This window comes from Macrotis lagotis, chromosome 7, assembly GCF_037893015.1.
Source record: "Macrotis lagotis isolate mMagLag1 chromosome 7, bilby.v1.9.chrom.fasta, whole genome shotgun sequence".
NCBI classification, from domain to species: domain Eukaryota; kingdom Metazoa; phylum Chordata; class Mammalia; order Peramelemorphia; family Peramelidae; genus Macrotis; species Macrotis lagotis.
The window spans coordinates 200,390,354-200,412,786 of NC_133664.1; the positions used below are offsets into that span (position 1 = coordinate 200,390,354).

Below are 22,433 nucleotides of genomic sequence, written 5' to 3' on the forward strand. Positions count from 1 at the left end.
TGGCCAACAACAAGCCAGGGATCAGATCCCGGCCCCAGCAAAATAAAAGCTTGGATTTATACTCCATATACCCCAGAACTACAACAACAAAGATGAACAAAAAAGCTAAAAGAACTCTCACTGTAGAAAACTACTTTACAGACAAATAAAGATGACAGTGATGCCATGTCTGAAGAAGAAAGCTGTGAAACATCACTCTCAGGAGACGTATCAAAACAGTCTATAAATTGGACTCAAATGCAAAAGCTCATTGAAGAGCTTTAAAAAATAATTTAAAAACCAAAGAAGAGAGGAGGAAGAAAAATGAATTGTGAAAAGTTGACCAGAGAATTCAATACCTTTAAAAAGGAAATACAAAAGGTAATTGAAGAGAATAAAATCCTAAAAACTAGAACTGAATAGTTAGAAACTAATGAATCTACAAGACTATAAGATTCCATCAAACAAAATAAAAAGGCTGAAAAAATTGAAGAAAATGTGAAGTACCTTCTAGGGAAAATTAATGACCTGGAAAACAGATCTAGAAAAGACAATCTATGAATCATTGGACTACCAGAAAGCCTGGGCCAACAGAAGAACCTGGAAAACAACATCAGGAAATTATAAGGAAAAACTACCCTAATCTACTAGAATAAGATAACAATATAACAATTGAAAGAATCCACAGAACCCCTCCAGAAAGAGACCCCAGCATAAAAACTTCAAGGGCTGTAATAGCCAAATTCCAGAACCCTCAAATAAAATAGATAATATTACAAACAGCAAAAAGAAAACAATTCAAATACAAAGGGAACATAATCAGACTAACACAGGATCTATCAACCTCAACATTGAAGGATCGGAGGATCAGAAGAACTGGAATAGCATATTTCAGAGATCTAAGGACCTGGGATTACAACCCCGAATGTACTACCCTGCAAAATTTAGCATATATTGTCAGGGGGAAAAAAATAGATGTTCAATGAAATACAGGACTTCCAAAATTTCCTGACACAAAGACCAGAACAGAATAGAGAATTCAATTGCCAAATACACAACTAAACAGTTACATAAAAAAAGTAAATGAAAAAGGGGACTTAAAAAACAAAACTGTTTTAAATAAATGTTGGTCCCTAAAAGGGAAGCTATAACAATTTTAACTCATTAGAACTTTACTTCTCTAAGTATAATTAGAGGGTAGAAATAATTGAAGAGAATGAACCTAAGGGATGTAGGTTTAATTATATCTTGTCCCTCAGTTGAAGAGGTCCAAGATCACATCACTATGTTTGAGATAAAAAAAAAACCCTGAAAAAAGCAGGAGTATCAACTTTAGCTTTAAGTATCTCATTACACTCTGACTGGCTTTAATCATAAAGTGTTAAATACCTTGTTTAATGAGGGCATCATAAACTGCAAGGACCTGAGACAGTTTCTCTATTACTTTACAATCATTTGTAAAGTTCTGAGTGAGAATTCCAGAACCTCCCAGTACTTAGAGATCTTCAGGATATTTTCAGTAATTAGATAAGGATGCTTCACTTCACAAGGGGTTAAGTACCCTGGGGGGGGAGGTAAAGTGGGAAAGAAAATGGGCCAGGGGGAGGGCACAAATAGTTCAAGAAATGATGTGGCTTTGAAGGATATTTTGGGTTGTGAAGAGGATTGAAAGTACTTGAAAGATACTTGAAAAGGGGATAAGTTAAAAATGATTATAATTATATATTTTTTAGGTTTTTGCAAGGCAATGGGCTTAAGTGGCTTGCCCAAGGTTACACACCTAGGTGTCTGAGACCGGATTTGAACTCAGGTACTCCTGACTCCAGGACCAGTACTCTATCCACTGTGCCAAGTAATGGCCCCTATAATTATAATTTGATGCAATTTGAGTCAATGCTGCTTACCAGACAATCCAGTAAACAATCTCTGATATCTTGAAAACAACATTAGCACACCAAGGGAAGAGGAACAAAGATTTATAATTTTAGAGAGAGAAAAAGGAGTATCTGAATGCTGTATAAATTCTATTCGATAGATTTAGTCCAGTGAGGAAATAAGTTACATTTCCACTTGAGTTTAAAAATCTAACTTAAACTACAGGGAAGGGGTGGGGGGGACTGGGAAAGGGGAAGATAAGGGAAGAAGGGACTGATAAAAGGGAAGGGAAGGTATAAGTGAAAATAAACTGAAATTTAAATTTTAAAAAATAAAGGAAAGGGGAAAGGTAGTAAAATTTTGGTGAGGAGGAATAAAAGAAAAAAGAAAGAGATAAATATAAATGGAGGAAGATAGCATAGAGGGAAATACAGAATTAATCATCTTAACTGTAAATGTGAATGGGATGACGGGGCAGCTTGGTGGTGGTGCAGTGGATAAAGCACCAGCCCTGGAGTCAGGAGTACCTGGGTTCAAATCCGGTCTCAGACACTTAATAATTACCTAACTGTGTGGCGCTGGGCAAGCCACTTAACCCCATTTGCCTTGCAAAAACCTAAAAAAAAAAAATGTGAATAGGATGAACTGTCCCATAAAACAGAAGCAATTAGCAAAATGGATTAAAAGTCAGAATCCTACAACATGTTTACAAGAAACACATTTGAAGCAGAAAGATATCCACATAGGGTAAAAGGTTGGAGCAAAATATATTATGCCTCAGCTGAAATAAAAAAATCTAGGATAGAGATTCTAATCTCAAAGTAAAAGCAAAAATCAATCTCTTTAAAAGGGATAAGGAAGGAAACTACATCTTCTTAAAAGGCACCACTGGAAATGAAGCTATATCATTGCTAAACATGTATGCACCTAGTGGGATAGCTTCTAGATTCCTAGAGGAAAAGTTGAGTGAATTACAAGGAGAAATCCTTGTAGCAAAACTTTAATAATGGGAGACTTCAGCCTCCCTCTCTCAGAACTAGATAAATATAACAACAAAATAAACAAGAAGGAAGTTAAGAAGGTAAATGAAATCTTAGAAAACTTAGATATTATAGACCTCTGGAGAAAACTTAATGGAGACAGAAAAGAATATACATTTTTCTCAGCAGTACATAGCACCTTCACCAAAACTGACCTTGTACTAGGGTACATAAACCTTAAAATCAAATTCAGAAAGGCAGAAGTAATAAATATATACTTCTTAGATTATGATGCAATAAATTACATGTAATAAAGGGTCAGAGAAAGATAAACCAAAAACTAATTGGAAATTAATAACTTTATCTTAAATAATGAATGGATCAAACAGCAAATAATAGAAATGATCAATAATTATGAGACATTATACCATAATTTATGGGATGCAGCCAAGGCATCCTATATGAATAAAATGGAGAAAGAGGAGATCAATGAATTGGGTATGCAACTAAGCTAGAATTGGGTAAGCAACAAAGCTAGAAAAGGAACAAATTAAATATCCCCAATTAAATACCAAACTAGAAATCCTGAAAATCAAGGGAGAGATTAATAAAATAGAAAGCAAAAAATCACTGATCTCATAAATAAATCTAAGAGTTGGTTGTATGAAAAAAGCCAATAAAATGGACAAATCTCTGGTTAATCTGATTTTTAAAAAGAAAGAAGATAACCAAACAACCAGTATCAAAAATTTAAAGGATGAACTAACCACCAATTAGGAGGAAATTAAAGAGATAATTAGAAGTTACTTTGTCAAACCATATGTCAATAAATTGGACAACTTAAATGAAATGGATGAATATTTACAAAAATATAAACTGCCCAGATTAACAGGAGAGGACATAAATTAATTAAATAACCCCATTTCAGAAAAAAAATTGAAGAAACCATCAATAAACTCCCTAAGAAAAAGTCTCCAGGTCCAGATGGATTTATAACTGAATTCTACCAAACACTTAAGGAACAATTAATTCCTATTCTACATGAACTATTTTAAAAAATAAGAGAGGAAGAAGTTCTACCAAACTCCTTTTATGACACCAACATGATGCCAATACCTAAACCAGAAAGAACCAAAGCAAAGAAAATTATAGACCAATCTCCCTAATGAATATTAATGAAAAAATCTTAAATAAAATTTTAGCAACGAGACTACAGTAAGTTATTACCAGGATAATACACCATGATCAGGTTGGATTTATGCCAGGCAGGCAAGGTTGGTTAAACATTAGGAAAACACTCAACATAATTAAACATATCAACAGTAAAACCAACAGAAATCATATGATTATCTCAATAGATACTGAAAAAGCCTTTGATAAAATACATCTCTTCCTATTAAAAAACACTAGAAAGTCAAGGAATAAATGGAGTTTTCCTTAAAATAATAAATAGTATCTATCTAAAAATCAACAAATATTATATTTAATGGGATTAAACTTGGAGCATTTCCAATAAATTCAGGGGTGAAACAAGGTTACTCACTGTTACCATTACTATGCAATATAGTATTATATATTGCTAACAGTAGCAATAAGAGTAAAAAAAGAAATTGAAGGAATCATAATAGACAATGAGGAAGCAAAACTTTCACTCTTTGCAGATGATATGATGATATACCCAGAGAATCTGAAAAATTTATATAAAAATCCTTGAAATAATTAACAAATTCAGCAAAGTAGCAGGATATAAAATAAACCCACATAAATCATCAGCATTTCTATATTTGAACAACAAAGTCCAAGAACAAGAGAGAAAAAGAGAAATTCCATTTAAAATAACTGTAGATAACATTAAATATTTGGGAATCTACCTCACAAGTCAAACCCAGAAATTGTATGAACACAATTATAAAGCTCTCCTCACCCAAATAAAGTCAGTTCTAAATAACTGGAAAAATGTCAAATGCTCATGGTTAGGTCAAGCTAATATAATAAAAATGACAATTCTACCCAATTAAATTACTTATTCAGTGCCATACCAATCAAATTACCAAATAAGTAATTTACCGAGCTAGGAAGAATAGTAACAAAATTCATATGGAGTAACAAAAGGGCAAGAATAGCAAGAGAATTGATGAAAAAAAATGTAAAGGAAGATGGCCTAGCTCTACCAGATCTAAAACTATACTATAAAGCTACAGTCATCAAAACTTCCTGTACTGATTAAGATATAGAGTAATTAATCAGTGGATTAGGATAGGTTCAAAAGAAAAATGCAGTAAACAACTACAGTAATCTATTGTTTGACAAACCCAAAGACATCAGCCAGAGAAAGGCTGCACATTGACCTACAAGAATTCACATCCATGTAGTCTCTAGAGGGAGCAAAATGGGTATGAAAAGAAAGGAAGATGGGGGCAGGGAGGGAAGAAGGGAAAGGGAGAGGGGAGAAGAGAGGAATGAGGGGAGGGGAGGGGAGAGGGAAGAGGACAGGGGAGGGGAAGGAGGCCCATTCTATGATTTTAATGGGTAAATTAATCTACCCTATATCTATTTATTGATGCCTTGTTATCCTGACTGCTTTAAAGGGAACAAAGGGCCATTTTGGAAAGCACTATGAACAAGTTTCTGATATTCCTACAAAAAACCTGGAGAAAAGGGTCCAAAAAATAGCCTGATGTTCAAGTCAAATCCTTAACTGGCATATAAAGGTTTTTAATAGAGAAATACTCTCAAGGAACAGGTTTCTAGTAATTCACAAGTAATATGTCCATTTCATTAGGTCTCCCTGACCGCTCTCTGTCCAGTTAACCCATAAATCTTACTGATATTTGCTTCCTTTTCTGTACTCCTTTTTCTCCACAACCCCCATAATACATAAAATATCATGATTGAGTAATCTCTGACTAACTCCTAGTTGCAACTCCTTTATCACAAACTAGTATTTCCTATAACTCAATATTGCCAACTAATATTTTTATAATTTCCTACTTCCTCTGCATCATTCCTTTTCCATAAAAACTCATTAATGTCTCCCTAGAAGCTACTATGTAAGGGCTGGAAACCTATCTTTACTTAAATATTTCTAGTTTATATTCTCTCACCAAACCCACTTATAAAGTATTTATTGAGATTACATGGAATCATTAAGTATATCATTTGCATAGACCTAATGTCTTCTATTCAGGCAAACCTTCTTTCCATCCTTTATGCCATTGTTCTCTTTAACAAGAATAAGCCCCATTTAGTGTAGACTCATCTACTTGTGAGTCAAATCATGTTAGGACTGTAATTGACCCAGAACCCTCTGATTGGAAAAAGACTATCTTAGAAAAACCCAGAAATTCTTGTGGGGTCTGCACCCAAATCCAACCACCCAGGGATCTTTCTTTTATGTGTGTTTGTGTGTTTGTGTGTGTTTGTGTGTGTGTGTGTGTGTGTGTGATTAAGTGTTTGAAGTCAAATTTAAACTCAGGTCCTCCTAATTCCAGGGCTGGTGCTCTATCCACTATGCCACTTAGCTGCCCCACCAGGGTTCTTTCTAAATAAGGCACATATCATACTCTCCAACTTTCAAAATTCCATCCAGAACTCATCTTCTCCACAAAAACTTCTTTCATTAGAAATCCTACATGATCCTAATCATTCTCTTCATTCTGTTTTTCTCTCCACTTTCATTCTGAACAGTTGAAATTCATAACACTTGATGCTTATATCTTCCTGTGGAACTATTTTCAAAGTATATATTCTGTAAATCTATTTCCTATTACCACCATTAAACTGTGTACTCCTCCCAGGTGAAAACTCTGCCTTCCTCCTCTCTATACCCAAATAATGAGAATGACCAAGATTTAAAGCACTGGAAGGTAGCAAAGAAGTGATTTATCCTGATCCCCTCACTTTTAGATGAGAAAGGTGAGGCCCTGAACAGTTAATGAGAGATACTTTTTTTTAAAGACAATGTTTTTCTAGTTATTAATATCAGAAATAGGATTTGAACTCAAGATTTCTGTTTCCAAAACACAATGCTGCCTTGTGCTTCTTGCTGGGAAATGTGACATATAACACTGCTTAAAATACCACTCCACACCAATCCCACTCTTTAAAATATGTAGTCTTTCTTCCCAATTTCAAAAAATACCTCCCACTTCAGGAAAGAGGACAAGTCCAACTGCTAATAGCCACCTTTTTCTCGTCAATGAGCTATTTTTTTAAAGGACCTAAATCACAAAGAGCAAAATGAACTGTAAAAATAATTATGCTCCTGTATGTGATGTCTCTATCAGTCTACATACTAATTGTGCTGCACTATAGGTCTATCTGCATTGATCGTGACCAACTCAGAATACAAAGTCTTCAAAGACCCTCTAAATCATATCTACAAGGTACCTTGCTTCTGGCTTCAAGTTACTCTGCATAATAATGTTCACAGCTCCTTGTTCAAAAGGGAAGTTAAATGATTTTACCATTTGGTAATTATGATGATTTGTTATTCAATGAGTAAATTATCAAAACAAAAAATAGGATCTATGAACAAAGAGTAAAGGAATGGAGGCTATTCCTCCTAAAGAAGAAGCCTGGGGGGCAGCTAGGTGGCAGTGGATAGAGCACCAGCCCTGGAGTCAGGAGTACCTGAGTTCAAATCCAACCTCAGACACTTAATAATTAACTAGTTATGTGGCCTTGGGGAAGTCACTTAACCCCATTTGCCTTGCAAAAACTTAAAAAATAAAAGAATAGAAGCCTGCCTCTCCAGCTTCCTCTTCACTGAGGATAACAGAAGCAGACTGGAGTTGTAACAAAAGACATGGGTTAAATGTGAAGAACTTCAGCAAAACCCCAGGATGGATTGCCAAGAGAAGTTCTAAATGGACCATAACAAGAGAAACAATCTCAAAGGAGGAAGCTGCATGCACTTGGAGGGGAGAGGAAGGGTGACTTTTCACTCCCACGATTTCTATGAGTTCTGTGATTGGTGCCAATGCCTCTGGGAATGAGACTTGTTCTAACAAATAGCAGAGCCATGACCAGGAAATGGGAGCAGAAGCCTGGCAAGGACCTTTTGGGAATTCTGGTTAGGAAGTTAGCAGCTTTTGTAAACTGATCTGAGATTTTATTTGTTTTCATTGCTTAAGGGACAGAGTGCCTCCTTTAGAACTGAATCTGTATTTTTTGCCCTTTTTTTATCTCAATCACTGGCACATAAAAAGCATGTAATTATATTTGTTGACCAACTAATATAATGCAAGAGAATAGACTACTCAAAGAATGCCAAGCAAGAGAATACTCAGAAAGAACTATTTCACTAGAATAGATGACTAGTTACTATAATAGGAAGGCCTCTGTCAACCAGCAAGAAAGATCACAGGAAAGAAGGTATGTATCCAGGTAAGCATCACCTCAGTATTTGGCACAGGATAATTTCAGAAAAACCTGGAAAGACATATATGAACTGATGAAAAATGAAATGAGAAGAACAGAACATTATAAACAATGATTGTACAATGATGAACTGTGAAGGAATTAGCTATTCTCAGCAATACAGATCCTAGATACAGATCCTACATAATTTCAAAGGATTCATGATGAAAAATTCTATCTACTTCCAGAGAAAGAACTGATAAAAATCTGAATACAGATTAAAACATACTATTTTTTAAATTTATTTTTTCATGGGGTTTTTTTTGGTCTGTGTTTTCTTTCATAACATAAATAAAAAGGAAATATGCATTACATGATTGCACATGTACAAGCCATATCAAATCATTTACCAATTTGAGAGGATGAGAGGGAAAAATGGAAGAATCTGGAACTCAAAAATTTTTTAAATGAATGCTAAAAAAATTACATTTAATTGGGAAAAATAAAATATTATTTTAAAAAATTTGGCACAACTATAAATCAGAACTTGACTTATTGTTGTGTAACAATAAGGTGATGAAGACGATATTAATAATGCAGATGAACCTTTAAAAAGTGTCCTATGAATATACCCCCTTCCCAGAGAGTTGGTTTCCAACATACCACATAATATATCCCACTTGACTTACAGCATTTACTATCTTGAGTCCAACCATTCAACACCATTCCTTGAAGGGCACAATTCCGGGCATATTCCAGGAAGATTGAGCAGGCACACCCCTGGTCCTGGGAACAGTGGCATAAGTCTTTTTCACAAAGGGCAATAAAAGGCTCGGGATCCACCAGGGGATGGCATTGTGCAAACACTGAAGAGCTTTTCAAGATCTGGCACCTTTCTTGTAAACTCTAGAAAAGGAAGATTATAGGATTAATAATCACAGACTCCTGGTCTCCAAGAAGTACAACTCAATATTAACTAATAAATAGTCCATTACACATTTGAACAATCCTAAATATGTTTTTTTTCTGAATACTCAACCAAAATCTACCTCTCTCCAATTTCTGCCTTTTGTCCTTTGTAAAGCAGATAAACAGGAGACAGTCTGAGAGATGAAAGAGGTTGACAAAATTAACTCCTTCCCTCCCACCTCACAGCCCCTTTTGGTTTAGTTGGTAGATTTTTCCCCTAGGATTATCTTGGTTAAACTAAATCCCATTGAATATAGTCAAGTAGGTAGATCTTTCCTCATAGATATCTATTGTAACGTGAACCCAAGGTTAAATTACAGGACTGTTGAGGTTTGTGAGCTACTAGAGATGTCAGTCATAGGCAAACTGTAGCATATTAATGAATTTTATCACATTATTAAATGTTAACAAAGATTATCACATTACTAATTAACTAAACATACAATTAATTATTAGCTATAAAGATATTATTTAAATACATGTTTGTTCAACAAACATTAAGCTCCTGATGTATGCAGAACAATGTACTTTCCACTAGGAGAAATACTCAGTTTAAAACATGCCTCAGCAGGTCATAATCTAGGAGGAGGGATAAAATACCTGAATGAATATATAATCTAGATTACTATATAATAAGTGCATCAGCAAATTAAAAAAAGCTATAGGTAAAGTTAGCTATTTTTCAAGTGAGTTCTCAAGTGAAGAAATGCCTCCTGCTAATTCATATCACCAACTATTTTACAAGGTATATTATTATCAATTTATGCATTGTTTATGCAATATCAATAATTTGCATTAGGGAGGTGGCCCATATATACTCAGTTTATTGGTGAATGTGAAGAATCATGTTACACAAAAATATGCCAGGGTATCGGTCCTAGCTTGTTGTTATAGAAAAAGCTCTGGATTTAGACTCAAAAGACCTGTCTTCAAATCCCACCTCTGCCACTTATTAGTTGAAGCTCCAGTTCCTTCATCTATAAAAAGAAGGGTTTGTACCAGAGAATCTCTTAAGAGGCCTTTCAATGCAGCAATCATGTCTCATCCAAATCTCCTTCTTCTCAGCTGCTACCTTGAACCAGAGGACAATATTTCCCAGTTTTCTATCCTCTTAGGCAACTTGTGCTTTTTGCTTACTGTGCTTAGAAATTCTGACAAGTAGTCTGACATTGAGGCTCTGCCCAACCTGATGTTTGAAGGAGTCATACCCCTGATCCCACCCCTGAGACAGGAGTTTAGCAACATTATCAATTTCTGAAGAACAGCCCTCAGAGAACCAAAACCTAATTAAAGAACAAATATTCACTTCCTAAAACCAAACCGAGTTAGAAAGAGCAAGAGCATCTAAGTTGTGGAGGGAAAAGCAGGTGAAAGTGGGAAATATCTGTCTTCCAGGGTTGAAAAGCAGAAAACAAAAATTAATGAGGAAGACACAAAGTGGTCATTTCTCAGTTAGAAATCGGTAACAATCTAATTCATTCGGATATAGCTTTTTGATAAGCAGTTGTACTCATTATCACTACAGTTTGGGAAAAAACTGCTCAAATGTTCTAAAATAATGTGTAAAGAATCCCTTGAGGAACCCCAATGTGAACCAGCTATTGCAGGCTGAATATCCTTCTGCTTTCTGGTATCAAATAGATGAAACTGGCATGTGAGGTAAACATGAAAACTGTTACCTTTAATTTATTTTAGTGTGCTAGGTTAAAATCAGTGGAAATATAAGGATTTTTAATATAGATAGATGATAGATAGATAGATAGACAGACAGACAGATAGATAGATAGATAGATAGATAGATAGATAGATAGATAGATATAGCATCCTGGATACATAAAAATAAGAGTAATTAATTTTAAAATAAATTATACTTTTAATTAAAAATTAATTTTAATAAGATTAAATAATTTGTATGGATTTTGTTATGCTGAAATGAAAAAAATATATACACCCAATTTAAGATTTGCATAGCTCAGGGTTTCTAAGATCAAGGAAGACTCAAATGGATTTATCCTGGAGGATAGAAAATACTTGGTCTAGAATTTATAGCCATTCTACAAATTAGAGCTCTGTTTGTTTTCAGTTTCTGTTGGTTCTCCTAAAGAAAGAACTTATGCCCAAGTTTTGAAGTGCCAGACAGAGGAGGTGGAAAGAAAAAAGTTGAGAAATGAGCAGATGAACATGCCCACCACAGAGTGAGAGGGAAGAAAACAGCCATGTGATGGGAGTCTCCTGGAGCTAAAATCAGGTTAAACTAGCAATTGTGCCAATTGAGTCAAATTTAATCTTCAATAGCTCCTTTCTTTCTCCTGCTTTTCCCAGAGTACAAGACTGTGAAATTTTCTACCCACACTTCACAATCTCAAGCTCTTTTTTTTCCAACAACTACCATCCTACCTGGTAAAATAAAGGAGAAAGAAGGGAGAAAATGTAGCTCTAAGACTCAGTCTTCCATCACTTGGTTGACTGTATTTCTATGATACATGATACTGCTATTAAACCAAATGGCTATTAACTTTGACCTTTCTAGGCCTATAAATTTCTCTTTTGAAACTGAAAGAAGAAAATCCCTTGAGAGAAGAGATTTCCCTGGTTTTTAATCCAGCATTGGAGTGAACCATCTAATAAGACAATTCATAATTTTGAAATTTACTGAGATATTCTAAAGCATCCCTACTAGACTACAACTGACCCAGAGTAATAAATAATAAGGAGCTGAGTCAAAGGTAGAGGGGTAGGGTTTGGTATAGATATCTTCAACTGTACTCTATATCACCCACACTCCACATAGCACACTTCTTTTCAAATTGTGGGAAATGGTTCTATTACTTTAGATTAGGGATGGGTGAAGGTGGTTTTGTATACACTCCCTGCATTATTAAGAAATTATTATGATAATAAACAATAGTGCCAGATTTCCATCTTCCCCACAAAGTTGAAAATAGATTCCGGATAGCTATTAATGGGACTCAGTTAGTTGGTACAGTGTTCAAATGTATGACATTTGTGTTGGTAAGTACAAATAAACTATTAGAAAGCTGCTGGTTTAATCCCTTTCCCTTATTTTTATAACCTGGAATAAATGCATAAGATCAATAAAGAACTCTGGATTTGAAAACAAAGGATTTAGATTCAAATATTGACTCTGCCATTTATTACCTATATGTCCCTGAGAAGGTTTGGGCTTCAGTTTCCTTATGAGAAGAACTTTCCTTATGAAAGGAAATTTTCCAGGAAACCCCATTTTCCATTAGCAACTCTGCTTGGTTTGACTCCACAGAATGTCATGCTTCTTGATGTCCCACCTTCCCCATTTCAGTTTCCTTTTGTATGTTGTCTTCCCTATTAGATGGTAAGCTCTTTCAGGACAGAAATTATCTTTATTTTTCTTATTTGCATCCTCAGCACTTAGTACTATGGCTGGCATCTTACAAGTATTTAATTCATATTTTTTGAATTAAACTTAGAGGGTTGGATAAGATGATATCTAAGAACAATTCCAACTATAGATTTTTATGATACTATAATTCAGTGATCCTAGTAGGGAAAATAAGATTTCACTGAAATGTAACCCAAGGGTACTCCATTTTAGGGTATTGATGCCTAAGTCCAATAGAAACCATAAAGAAGATTGCTCTGATCATGCTCTTGGATTTCCAACCTATTCAGTCAAGATTTGTTTACCTTAAAGTTGAGTCAAAATATTAAGACTGAGCCATTTTCAATGTCATTCCTTTATACCACAACTGGGAAGGTGTAGTATAACTTCTGCCCAGATCTAGACTACCCAAGGCTATTAGTCTTCTGACTTTCTTCTTCTTTTTTTTTTTTTTTTTTTTTTAGATTTTTCAAGGCAATGGGGTTAAGTGGCTTGCCCAAGGCCACACAGCTAGGTAATTATGAAGTGTCTTGAGACCAGATTTGAACCCAGGTACTCCTGACTCCAAGGCCGGTGCTCTATTCACTGCGCCACCTAGCCACCCCGTCTTCTGACTTTCTAAGATTTATTTGAGCTATTTTTTGTGCCACTCTCTCTGGTAGGAGTTGTTCACATTCACACTCATAAAACAAAAAGTAAAGAATAAATAATATTGAGGGCAGCTAGGTGGCACAGTGGATAGAGCACCAGCCCTGGAGTCAGGGGAACCTGAGTTCAAATCCAGCCTCTGACACTTAATAATTACCTAGCTGCAGCTGAAGGCCACTTAACCCCATTTGCCTTCAAAAACCTTAAAAAAAAGAATAAATAATACTAAAGTTGAAATCACATAGCCTGATTTTGAATCCATGCTCTGCCACTCTTGACCTATGAGACCTTGGACAAGTCATCTAACATTTCTGAGTCTTAGTTTTCCCACATGTAAAATAAGGGAGTTGGATTAGATGATCATTGAAGTCCTTTCTAGCTCTTGACCTATGATCCTATAGCTCTCACTTTCTATGTGCAAAGAATGGAAGATGGGGAAGTCAATGAAAGAATATTCCTTCCTGAGATCATTATTGCAAATTACTACTGCCCCAACCAGAAAGTTAATCCAGACAACTTCCTAGTTATCATATCATTTTCTTTACAAAGAATATTATCATGGGTTGTGTTATTACCAGAATCATAAACTATTAGTGATTGTCACCACAATTGTCTTTCTACAGATAGGAAATTAGAAGTAGCAATCTTCCTACAAAACCCATTCCCTTATCTTGGCCATCAGACCCATGCCATTCCTCCTCCAATTTTATTCTACAGATCGTTCCTGCCCCAATGATTCATAATGCAGAAGGTACATTTATTCACCACCCCTTCTCTAGTGGCTGGTGATTAGTATGACAATTCTTCCATCCCTCTCCAATGGTTGGGGGTTGACATGGCAATTTAACAATTCTGCCACCATTTTTAATGGTGAGTATAGAGCCTAAATAAAGCTTTATCAGGCATCAAAATGTTAAAGGACATTGACAGCATTGTCCTGGAGCACACTTCTATCTCCCTTTTCCTCTCCTTCATCCTCTCTATTGCTATTACTCCAGTCCTCTAAGTGGTCACAGAACTAGCTTCCCTCCTCTGGTAGCTAGTACAGGTCACAATTCCTCAATATCTCCAGCAGAAGCTGGAGAGAAACTTCTCAATATCCAAAAGAGAGCTCCCTACAGCCATACCATAGGTGAGTTCCCGCTCCCTCCCTTGCTTCAGAGTTACTCCTCACCCAATTACAATACTAGAAGAATATAGGAAAAGCAATCTGCTGAAAAGAGAAAATAAATATTCTTGTCCAATTTTGACTTCAATGGTCCAGAGTCCTCCAGAAGAGGATTAGTTTCCCACCTAGGAATCCCACTTTTTTATCTTTAATGAGTTCAAACTTCTCAGTCCTTGCCACCATGGTACACCACAGTGATAGAAGCTGAAAGGTATGATTATTTCCCTCTCATCACAACACTTGGTCTTCTGAAAAGCAACTCATCACATAAGGAAATATTGAATATAAGTAGTCAGCATTTATAGTTCCCAGTTTCCCTATTCTATTCCCACCCCTAAATGGACCAGACCAAAAGAAAATTCTGCAAAATAACTTCATAGGCATTTTTCTCCAGAAGGGAACAAGTTTAATTTTCCAATTAATCCCTGACATCACTATTGAAAGTGATTTGGAATGATTCCAGCACCTCTAGTAACAATCCCTATAATAAAGGACAAATCTGAAGCAAGGGGAGGGAAGGGACTTAGTATTAAGTACTACTTAATAATATTAATATTATTAAGAATTAGTATTAGTAGTAGCTGAGTTGAATTAATATAACTGCAAGTCCCAGTTGCCCCAGGTCTGAGGGTTCCAAAGCTCTACTCCAAATCAAGCCTTGTAAATGATGACTTATCATTAGCAGAGGTCCCTTGTGACTATTGCTCCAATGCCTTTCCAGCTCCTATTCTGCACTGCAGTCTAACTAATGGAGTACAAAGAGATAGCGAGAATCCTAGATTGGGAATTTTTACCCTACCCCCTTTTAAAGGATATAGAAATATAAAGAAAAGAAAATGAAGCATATCAGGGAATTAACATAGCAATGATAAACACTTAAGTTTGACAAAGATAACCTAAAGCTTCCTTGCCTTCTGAGGAGTGAAACTAATTGTATGAGTTCCTATAAGACCCCCTGAGATAGATGGAGAGCAGTTTCAAAGATCATTTACCAGAATAATGTGTGAGGGAGGAGGAGTTTTCTTCAGAAACAGCATGCTCCCTTCTTAAAACAATGACTCTGACTATATAGCCCAAGCAACTAGGACCAATGAATGAGGCTACCTCCCCAAACCAAATGAAAATTGATATGCACAAAGAAGCCCCACAGAGAATTCACATGTTGTAGACACAGTTCCACAAAGATTAGGATTAAGAGAGGAATCTGTCATAAAAACTTTTGTTCATTTATCACTTGAAGGATAACAAAGTCCTCTTCTTTCAGCAACTCTGAAAAGTTCAAGAATCATTAGTCTCATTTTATGGAAAAGGAAACCAAAGCCAAAAGAAGAATAATGCTTTTCCCCCTACTCCCAGAGCTAGTGAGATCCAGCTTTTGAACCCAGCTCTCTCCGGACTCCAGTTCCAATGCTCTTTGCACTATATCCCATTGCCTTTCTACATAGGCATGTATTTATTAAGTCTAATCTGAGGATTATAAGAACTGTACTACTTCCCTCACTGGACTGCTTTGAGATTCATATGAGATAATCTATGAAAACCAGAAAGAGCAGAAGGGAAGAGAATTCTCTGCACCAATGAAATCACAAGGGTAAATATTTTTTAAAAGGGACACTTTAAAAATGTTTGCTAACATAACTATTATTCCCATTTTTCTCAACAAATACTGTTTAAGTACATATCTCATGCAAAGAATAACATTAGGCATGGAGATGAAAAGTTTATATAAGGTATGAAGCCCCCAGGCTAGTAGAGAGATAAGACACACATGAAGATAACTAGAATACATAATGTTCTATGATAAGATACTGCCAATCCATCAACAAGTATATATTAAATGCCTACTTTAGCTATATATAGAACACATGCCCTACGTGCTACAAGATCTGAGGTGGTAATTAACATTGTCCTTTTCCCTGAGAGAAAAGCTCGCTTTGTCTCCATGAATATGGTGCCTCCAATGTGTCTGAAATTATATTAAGCTGGGTCAACTCAATGGTGCAGTGCATAGAGTCCTGAGTGTGGAGTAGGAAGACTCATCTTCTTAAATTCAAATCTGGCTCCAGACACTTACTAACTGAGCTATCTTGGGTAAATCACTTAAACCCTGTTTGTCTCAGTTTCCTCAGCTATAAAATGAGCTGGAGAAGGAAATGAAAATTACTCCAGTATCTTTGACAAGAAAACCCCAAATGAGGTCATGAAGATTCAAACCCAACTGAAATGATTGAACATCATTCTAAACACTGGGGTATACAGATTAAAATGAAACAAGTAATTCCTGCCTTCCAAGAATTTACAATTTTGTTGAGAGAGAGAGATGCACATAGAAAAGTATATATAGTATCATATCTGAAATAAAAACAAAGTAATTGTCTTACTTAAGAGTGGGGGGGTAGGCAGACAGAGAGAGCACTAGCACCTTGGGATCAGGAAAGATGGCATATACTTGAGCTTAGTTTCAAAGGAAACTGAAGGGATGAAGAGGAAGAGGGAATGTTACAGGCACAGAAGACCAGCTAGTCTAAAGGCATAGAGCTAGGAGATGAGACATCATCTCCTTATTGTTCAAGAAATGCAAGAAGGCTTGTTTGACAAAATGGTAAAGTATAGGAAGGAGAGCAATATATGATCAGGGTGTAAAGGAAGATTGGATTCAGGTTATGAAATAGGGGAAGCCATGTTGTATCTTCAAGGCAATAGAGGGACTAACATGGTCAGTTCTATGCTTTAGGGAACAAACTGTGTTCACAGTGTTGGAGTTGGGGAGAACATTTAGAAGGCCCTTGTTATTGTGGTTTGCCCTTCCTTCTGGAAATGGACCAATAACATCAGGAGGGTAATATCTTGACGTGAAGTTGAAATGGATTTTAGTGAAGCAATGCTGTGCAAAGTCATCAGCCTCACTCTCTCCTCTAGGGTTATTTGAGTCCAATAACATGACATAGGTCAAGATGACTGGAGATACCCTAGGTGCAGTGGGAGACTTTGACCTTTTTTAAACTAAGGTCTTTTCCTTGTCTGAGACAACACCTATTCTGTGATTTAAGGTTAGTTAAGAGACAAATAATGACCTAGTTTGCCTACTCAAAAAAACATCAAATTGGAAGGGGAGGAGCTTCAGGATTTTGCTTTTTTTTCCTAAAGAAGGTTATTATAGTAATCCAGAGAAGAGATGATTAGGGTCTGAAGCAGGGTGGTGACTGTATGAGATGAAAAAGGGGGATGGGTTTGAGAGACGTTGTGGAGGGAGAAATGACAAGGTTTGGGAATCGATTGGATATGTGGAGTGAGGAAAAAATGAGAAAACAAAAATAACACTGAGATTGAAAACCCAGGTAACTAGAAAGGTACTAGGATATGTAACAGAAATAGAAAAGTTCAAAGAGGGGATGAATTTAGACAGAAAGATAGTGAGTTCTATCTTAGACACATTGCATTTGAGATACCTATGGAACTGGCAGCTAGGTGGTGCAGAGGATTGAGCATCAGCCCTGAAATTAGGAGAACCTGAGTTCAAATGTGACACTTATAACTGTATGACCCTGATTGCCTCATATCCAGGACCATCTCCAGTCATCCTGATTCATATGTGGTGACTGGAGGTTCCAGTGGTTCTGGAGGTCCAGAAGGTTCCAAGGGAGAGAGCAAAGTATGCATGCCATAGCATTACCTCCCTGATGTTAAGGTCTTCTTTGAGAAGAAAGGGCAAATATCAGCATCAGCATCATCACCTTTGGAACATGTAGTTTGAGGTATCTCAGAGGTATTTAGAGATAGAGAGACAAAGGTCAAATAGGAGCCTGGGAATTATCTGCATAGAGATATTCATTGAACCTATAGAAGCAAATGAAGTCACTAAGTGTGATTGTTGAGAGAAGAGAGCCCAGGTAAGAACTTTGATGAACATCACAGCTAAGGGCCATGACATGGATGATAAAGAACAAAGATGATGGAGAAGGAATGATAGCTCAGACCAGCAGGAAAATGATCAAGGGAATTTTTTTTTCCTTTGGTCTCATTTTTACAAAAATTTCAATACTGATGTGGTTCAGTAGTATCACATCTTGTTCACTATTGGACAAAAATATCACATGTGAAGAAATAATAATAATTACTCTTTGCTGATGATCTAAAAACTGTGATTGGTACTCTCTGTATCCTTTTTCAACACTGATATCATCACTACAAAAGCAAAAGAGAGTTCACAGGTGTCTAGGAGATATTTGGCATTTGTCTGTATTTTCTTGGGTCCATTATCCCTTGGATCAAGGAATTCATCGCATAGGGGACAATTTAGAAAGTGATAGTGATGAGCTTCTCCTTACTTACCTAGGTTGGTCCTCACATAGTAGAAATAGCCTAATGCCAGTGCTTTAAACAATCAAACCTTTAAAAAGTGCCTAAGTTATCAATGAATTCCTACGGAAAATAAAAACAATGACAAAATGGGTTTACAAGTCTATAAAACATTCAAAGTATAATTAGCTTCTATGCCATATAAATTATTTGCACAAAGAAAGAAGACATTCTATTAAACTTTCTATAACTATAGTTCTGAATGCTAAAGAATGGAGAGAGAGAGAGAGAGAGAGAGAGAGAGAGAGAGAGAGAGAGAACAAAGAAAGGAAATGTTAGACCAATATTTCTAATGAATATCAATGGAAAAATAATTTGAAAAACTATTAGCAACACATTTAAAAGATTATAAATTATTATTATCAGCTTGTATATATATCAGGAATGCATGTTTGGTTCAATATTGACAAAATTATAAATATAACATAACCATATTAATATTTTTGTTTTGTTTTGTGTTTTTTTTGCAAGGCAATGGGGGTTGTGACCTGCACAAGATTACACAGCTAGGTAATTATTAAGTATCTGAAGTCAGATTTGAACTCAGGTCCTACTGACTCCAGAGCTGGTGCCCTATCCACTATACCACCTAGCTGCCCCACCGCACTAATATTAAAAATAATTAAAATGATCTTTCCTTAATATGGTAAACTATATCTAAAGTCATGAATTGACATCTGTAATGAAGAACTAAAATCTTTGCTAAAAATCTCAGGAGCAAAGTAAGAGTGTCTACTGTCACCATCATTACTGGATATAATGATACTGGATGTGGTTTTAGGAATGCTAACTCAAACAGACAAGTTAAAGAAATATATGAAGGCAAGCATAAATAGAATTATTGAATTTAGGAAATGACTTGGTTTACTTAAAGAAATTCAACTAAAAATTAACAAATAAATTTCAGGAAAGTGTCAGAATATGGCACAAACTCATAAAAATTATCAGTTTTTCTATATATAACAATAAAAATAAAGAACAGTAATAAATTGATTATAGTAACCTTGTGCTTAATCATTGTAAAGATTTAAGCTTTAGGGTTAAGAATATATTATTTGGTAAAGATTTTGGAAAAAGTTGAAAGCAATCTGGCAGAAAATGACTATAGATCAATATGACTTTTGTGTAAAGAGAAATATCATAAGAAAACTAGAAGAATATGAAACAAATTACCTATCATGCTTATAGAAAGGAGAACTTACAAATGAATAAGAGATAAAGATAATTGTGAGATATAAAATGAATAATTTTGATTTCATTAAACTAAAAAGGTTTTATACAAATGAAATCAGTGTAGCTGTGATTAGAAGAAAAGGATAAAATTGGGGGTTGGGGGATTTTATATATAGTTTCTCAGATAAAAGTCTCATCTTAAATATGTAGAAAACTTTGTCATATTTATAAGAATGAGTCATTCCCAACTGATAAAATGGTCAAAGTATATGAATAGGCAATTGTTTTTATGTAAAAATCAAAATGATATATAGTCATATGAAGAAGTCTGTAAATCATCATTGATCAGAGAAATGTAAATTAAATTGTTAATTTATTACCCTACATCTGTCAGATTGGCAAAATGATAGAAGGGTAAAATGACAAATGTTGGAGGAGATATGGAAAATTTGGGACATTAATACAAACTATAAACTTATCCAATTGTTTTGGAGAGTAACCTGGAACAATACCCAAAGAGTTATAAAACTTGTATACTTTGTGCCCCAACAATATTGTTACTAGGGTTATTTCTCAAGGTGCTAAGGAAAAAAAGGAAAAGCATTTATCTGTTTTAAAATATGTATAGTAGCTTTCTTTATGTTAGTAAAGAACGGAACTTGAGGGAATACTCATCAATTGGGAAATGGTTAAACAAGTTGTAATATAGAATTGTGATAGAATACCACAGTGCTATAAGAAATGATGGACTGATTGATTTTAAAAAGATGGAAAGACTTACATGAAATATTGAAAAGTAAAATGAGCAGAACCAAGAGAACATTGTATACAATAACACTGATGTTATTTGAAGAATAATTGTGAATGACTGAGTTATTCTGAGTATCATAAATACTAGAATCAACTACAAGGACCAAGGAAGGATGATGCTATCCACCTCCTGAGAAAGAACTGATAAACAGAACATATCACAGTATGGTTTTTATTTATTTAGATCTATAAATTTGTGTCAAATAGTGACCTTTTCTAGTGGGAGATAAGGAGAAAGGAAGGAAGAAAGTTTGGAGCTTAAAATGTAACAAAAAAATAAATTACATTTTTAATGTTTATTTATTCATTTGTTTTAGTAGTATTATATTTTTCCAAAATTACATATTGTGAAAAATTTTTTGCAAGATTATGAGTTCCAAATTTTTCTTCCTCCCTTCATCTGAAAATGGTAGGCTTGATATAGTTTATACATGTGCTATCATGTAAAACATATTCCTCTATTAGTCTCAGTAATAGAAGAAAAAGGTAAGTTTTTTTAAAAACATAGAAAAGCTTAAATAATTAGAGAACTACTAATTTCTCATGATTGAGCCATACTAATATAGCAAAACCATACTGAATTTTACTGAAAATACTACCTGAATTAAGTTACAAATTTAATGCCATATCATATTAGCAAATTGTTACTTTATTGAACTAAGTAAAATAATGACAATGCACCTAGAGAAATAAAAGATCCAGAATCTCAGAGGAAATTTTCAAAGAAGCACGTTCATCAAACTATTCACTAATAATTAAAAAAATAGAAAAAAATCAAAGGAACAAAATGAAAAACTTTTGCACAAACAAAATCAATAAAGTTAGAATCAGAAAAGAGACTTCTTACTGGGAGAAATCTCTATGGCATATACTTTTAAAAGTTTGATAACTGAGGGGCAGTTAGATGGCGCAGTGGATAGAGCACTGGTCCTGGAGTCAGGAGGACCTGAATTCAAATCCAGTCTCAGACACTTAATAATTACTTAGTTGTATGACCTTAGGCAAGTCACTTAAACTGACTACCTTGCAAAAAAAAAACAAAAAAAGTCTGATAACCCAAGATAATTATAAGGAATAAGAACTAATCCCCAAAAGAAAGGCAGTCAAAAGATATGAAAAGATAATCTTCAAAATAAGCAATGCAAGTTCTCAACAACCACATCAAATTCCTAAAAATTGCTAACAAGGCAGAACAATGCTCAGTTGTTAGAACAGTGAATTGATCTAGAAATTCCTAAAAGTAATTTATTAACAATACTAAAAGTATCACTAAATTGTGCATACTTTTTGATGTACTCATACTACTGATCATATACATACAAACAAAATGAAACAAAGGGAAAGGATCCACAAAAAATATTTGCAGCAAAAATTTTTATTATATTAAAGGCTTATGGTAATAAAGTATTAAGTGAATTCCTATTAACTGAAAAATAAATGAATAATTCATGGCATATGAATGAAATAGAATATTATTATGCCATAAGAAATGACAAAAGAAATGAGTTCAGAGAAACCTGAGGAGACTCATATGAATCTATACAGAATGAATTGAGCAGAACCAAGAGAATAATTTATACAATGAATATTATAATAATGTAAAAGAACATAATTTTCAAAGTGTTGAGAACTTTGATCCATGCAGTCATGGCTTCAGAAGACTAATGCTAAAAACATGTTTCCCACATCTCTCAAGAAGATAGCAATGGGCTGGAAGTGCATAAAGAGACAT

General features: G+C 34.9%; 1 protein-coding gene across 1 annotated transcript in view; it reads right to left on the reverse strand.

The window, feature by feature from the left end:
• Positions 1–22,433, reverse strand: part of VWF (von Willebrand factor) — a 212,002-nt gene that overhangs the window by 135,458 nt on the left and 54,111 nt on the right. The window contains exon 7 of the mRNA XM_074194426.1: positions 8,885–9,101. Within this exon, the coding sequence (XP_074050527.1) occupies positions 8,885–9,101 (217 nt within the window). The remainder of the gene's footprint in view (positions 1–8,884; positions 9,102–22,433) is intronic.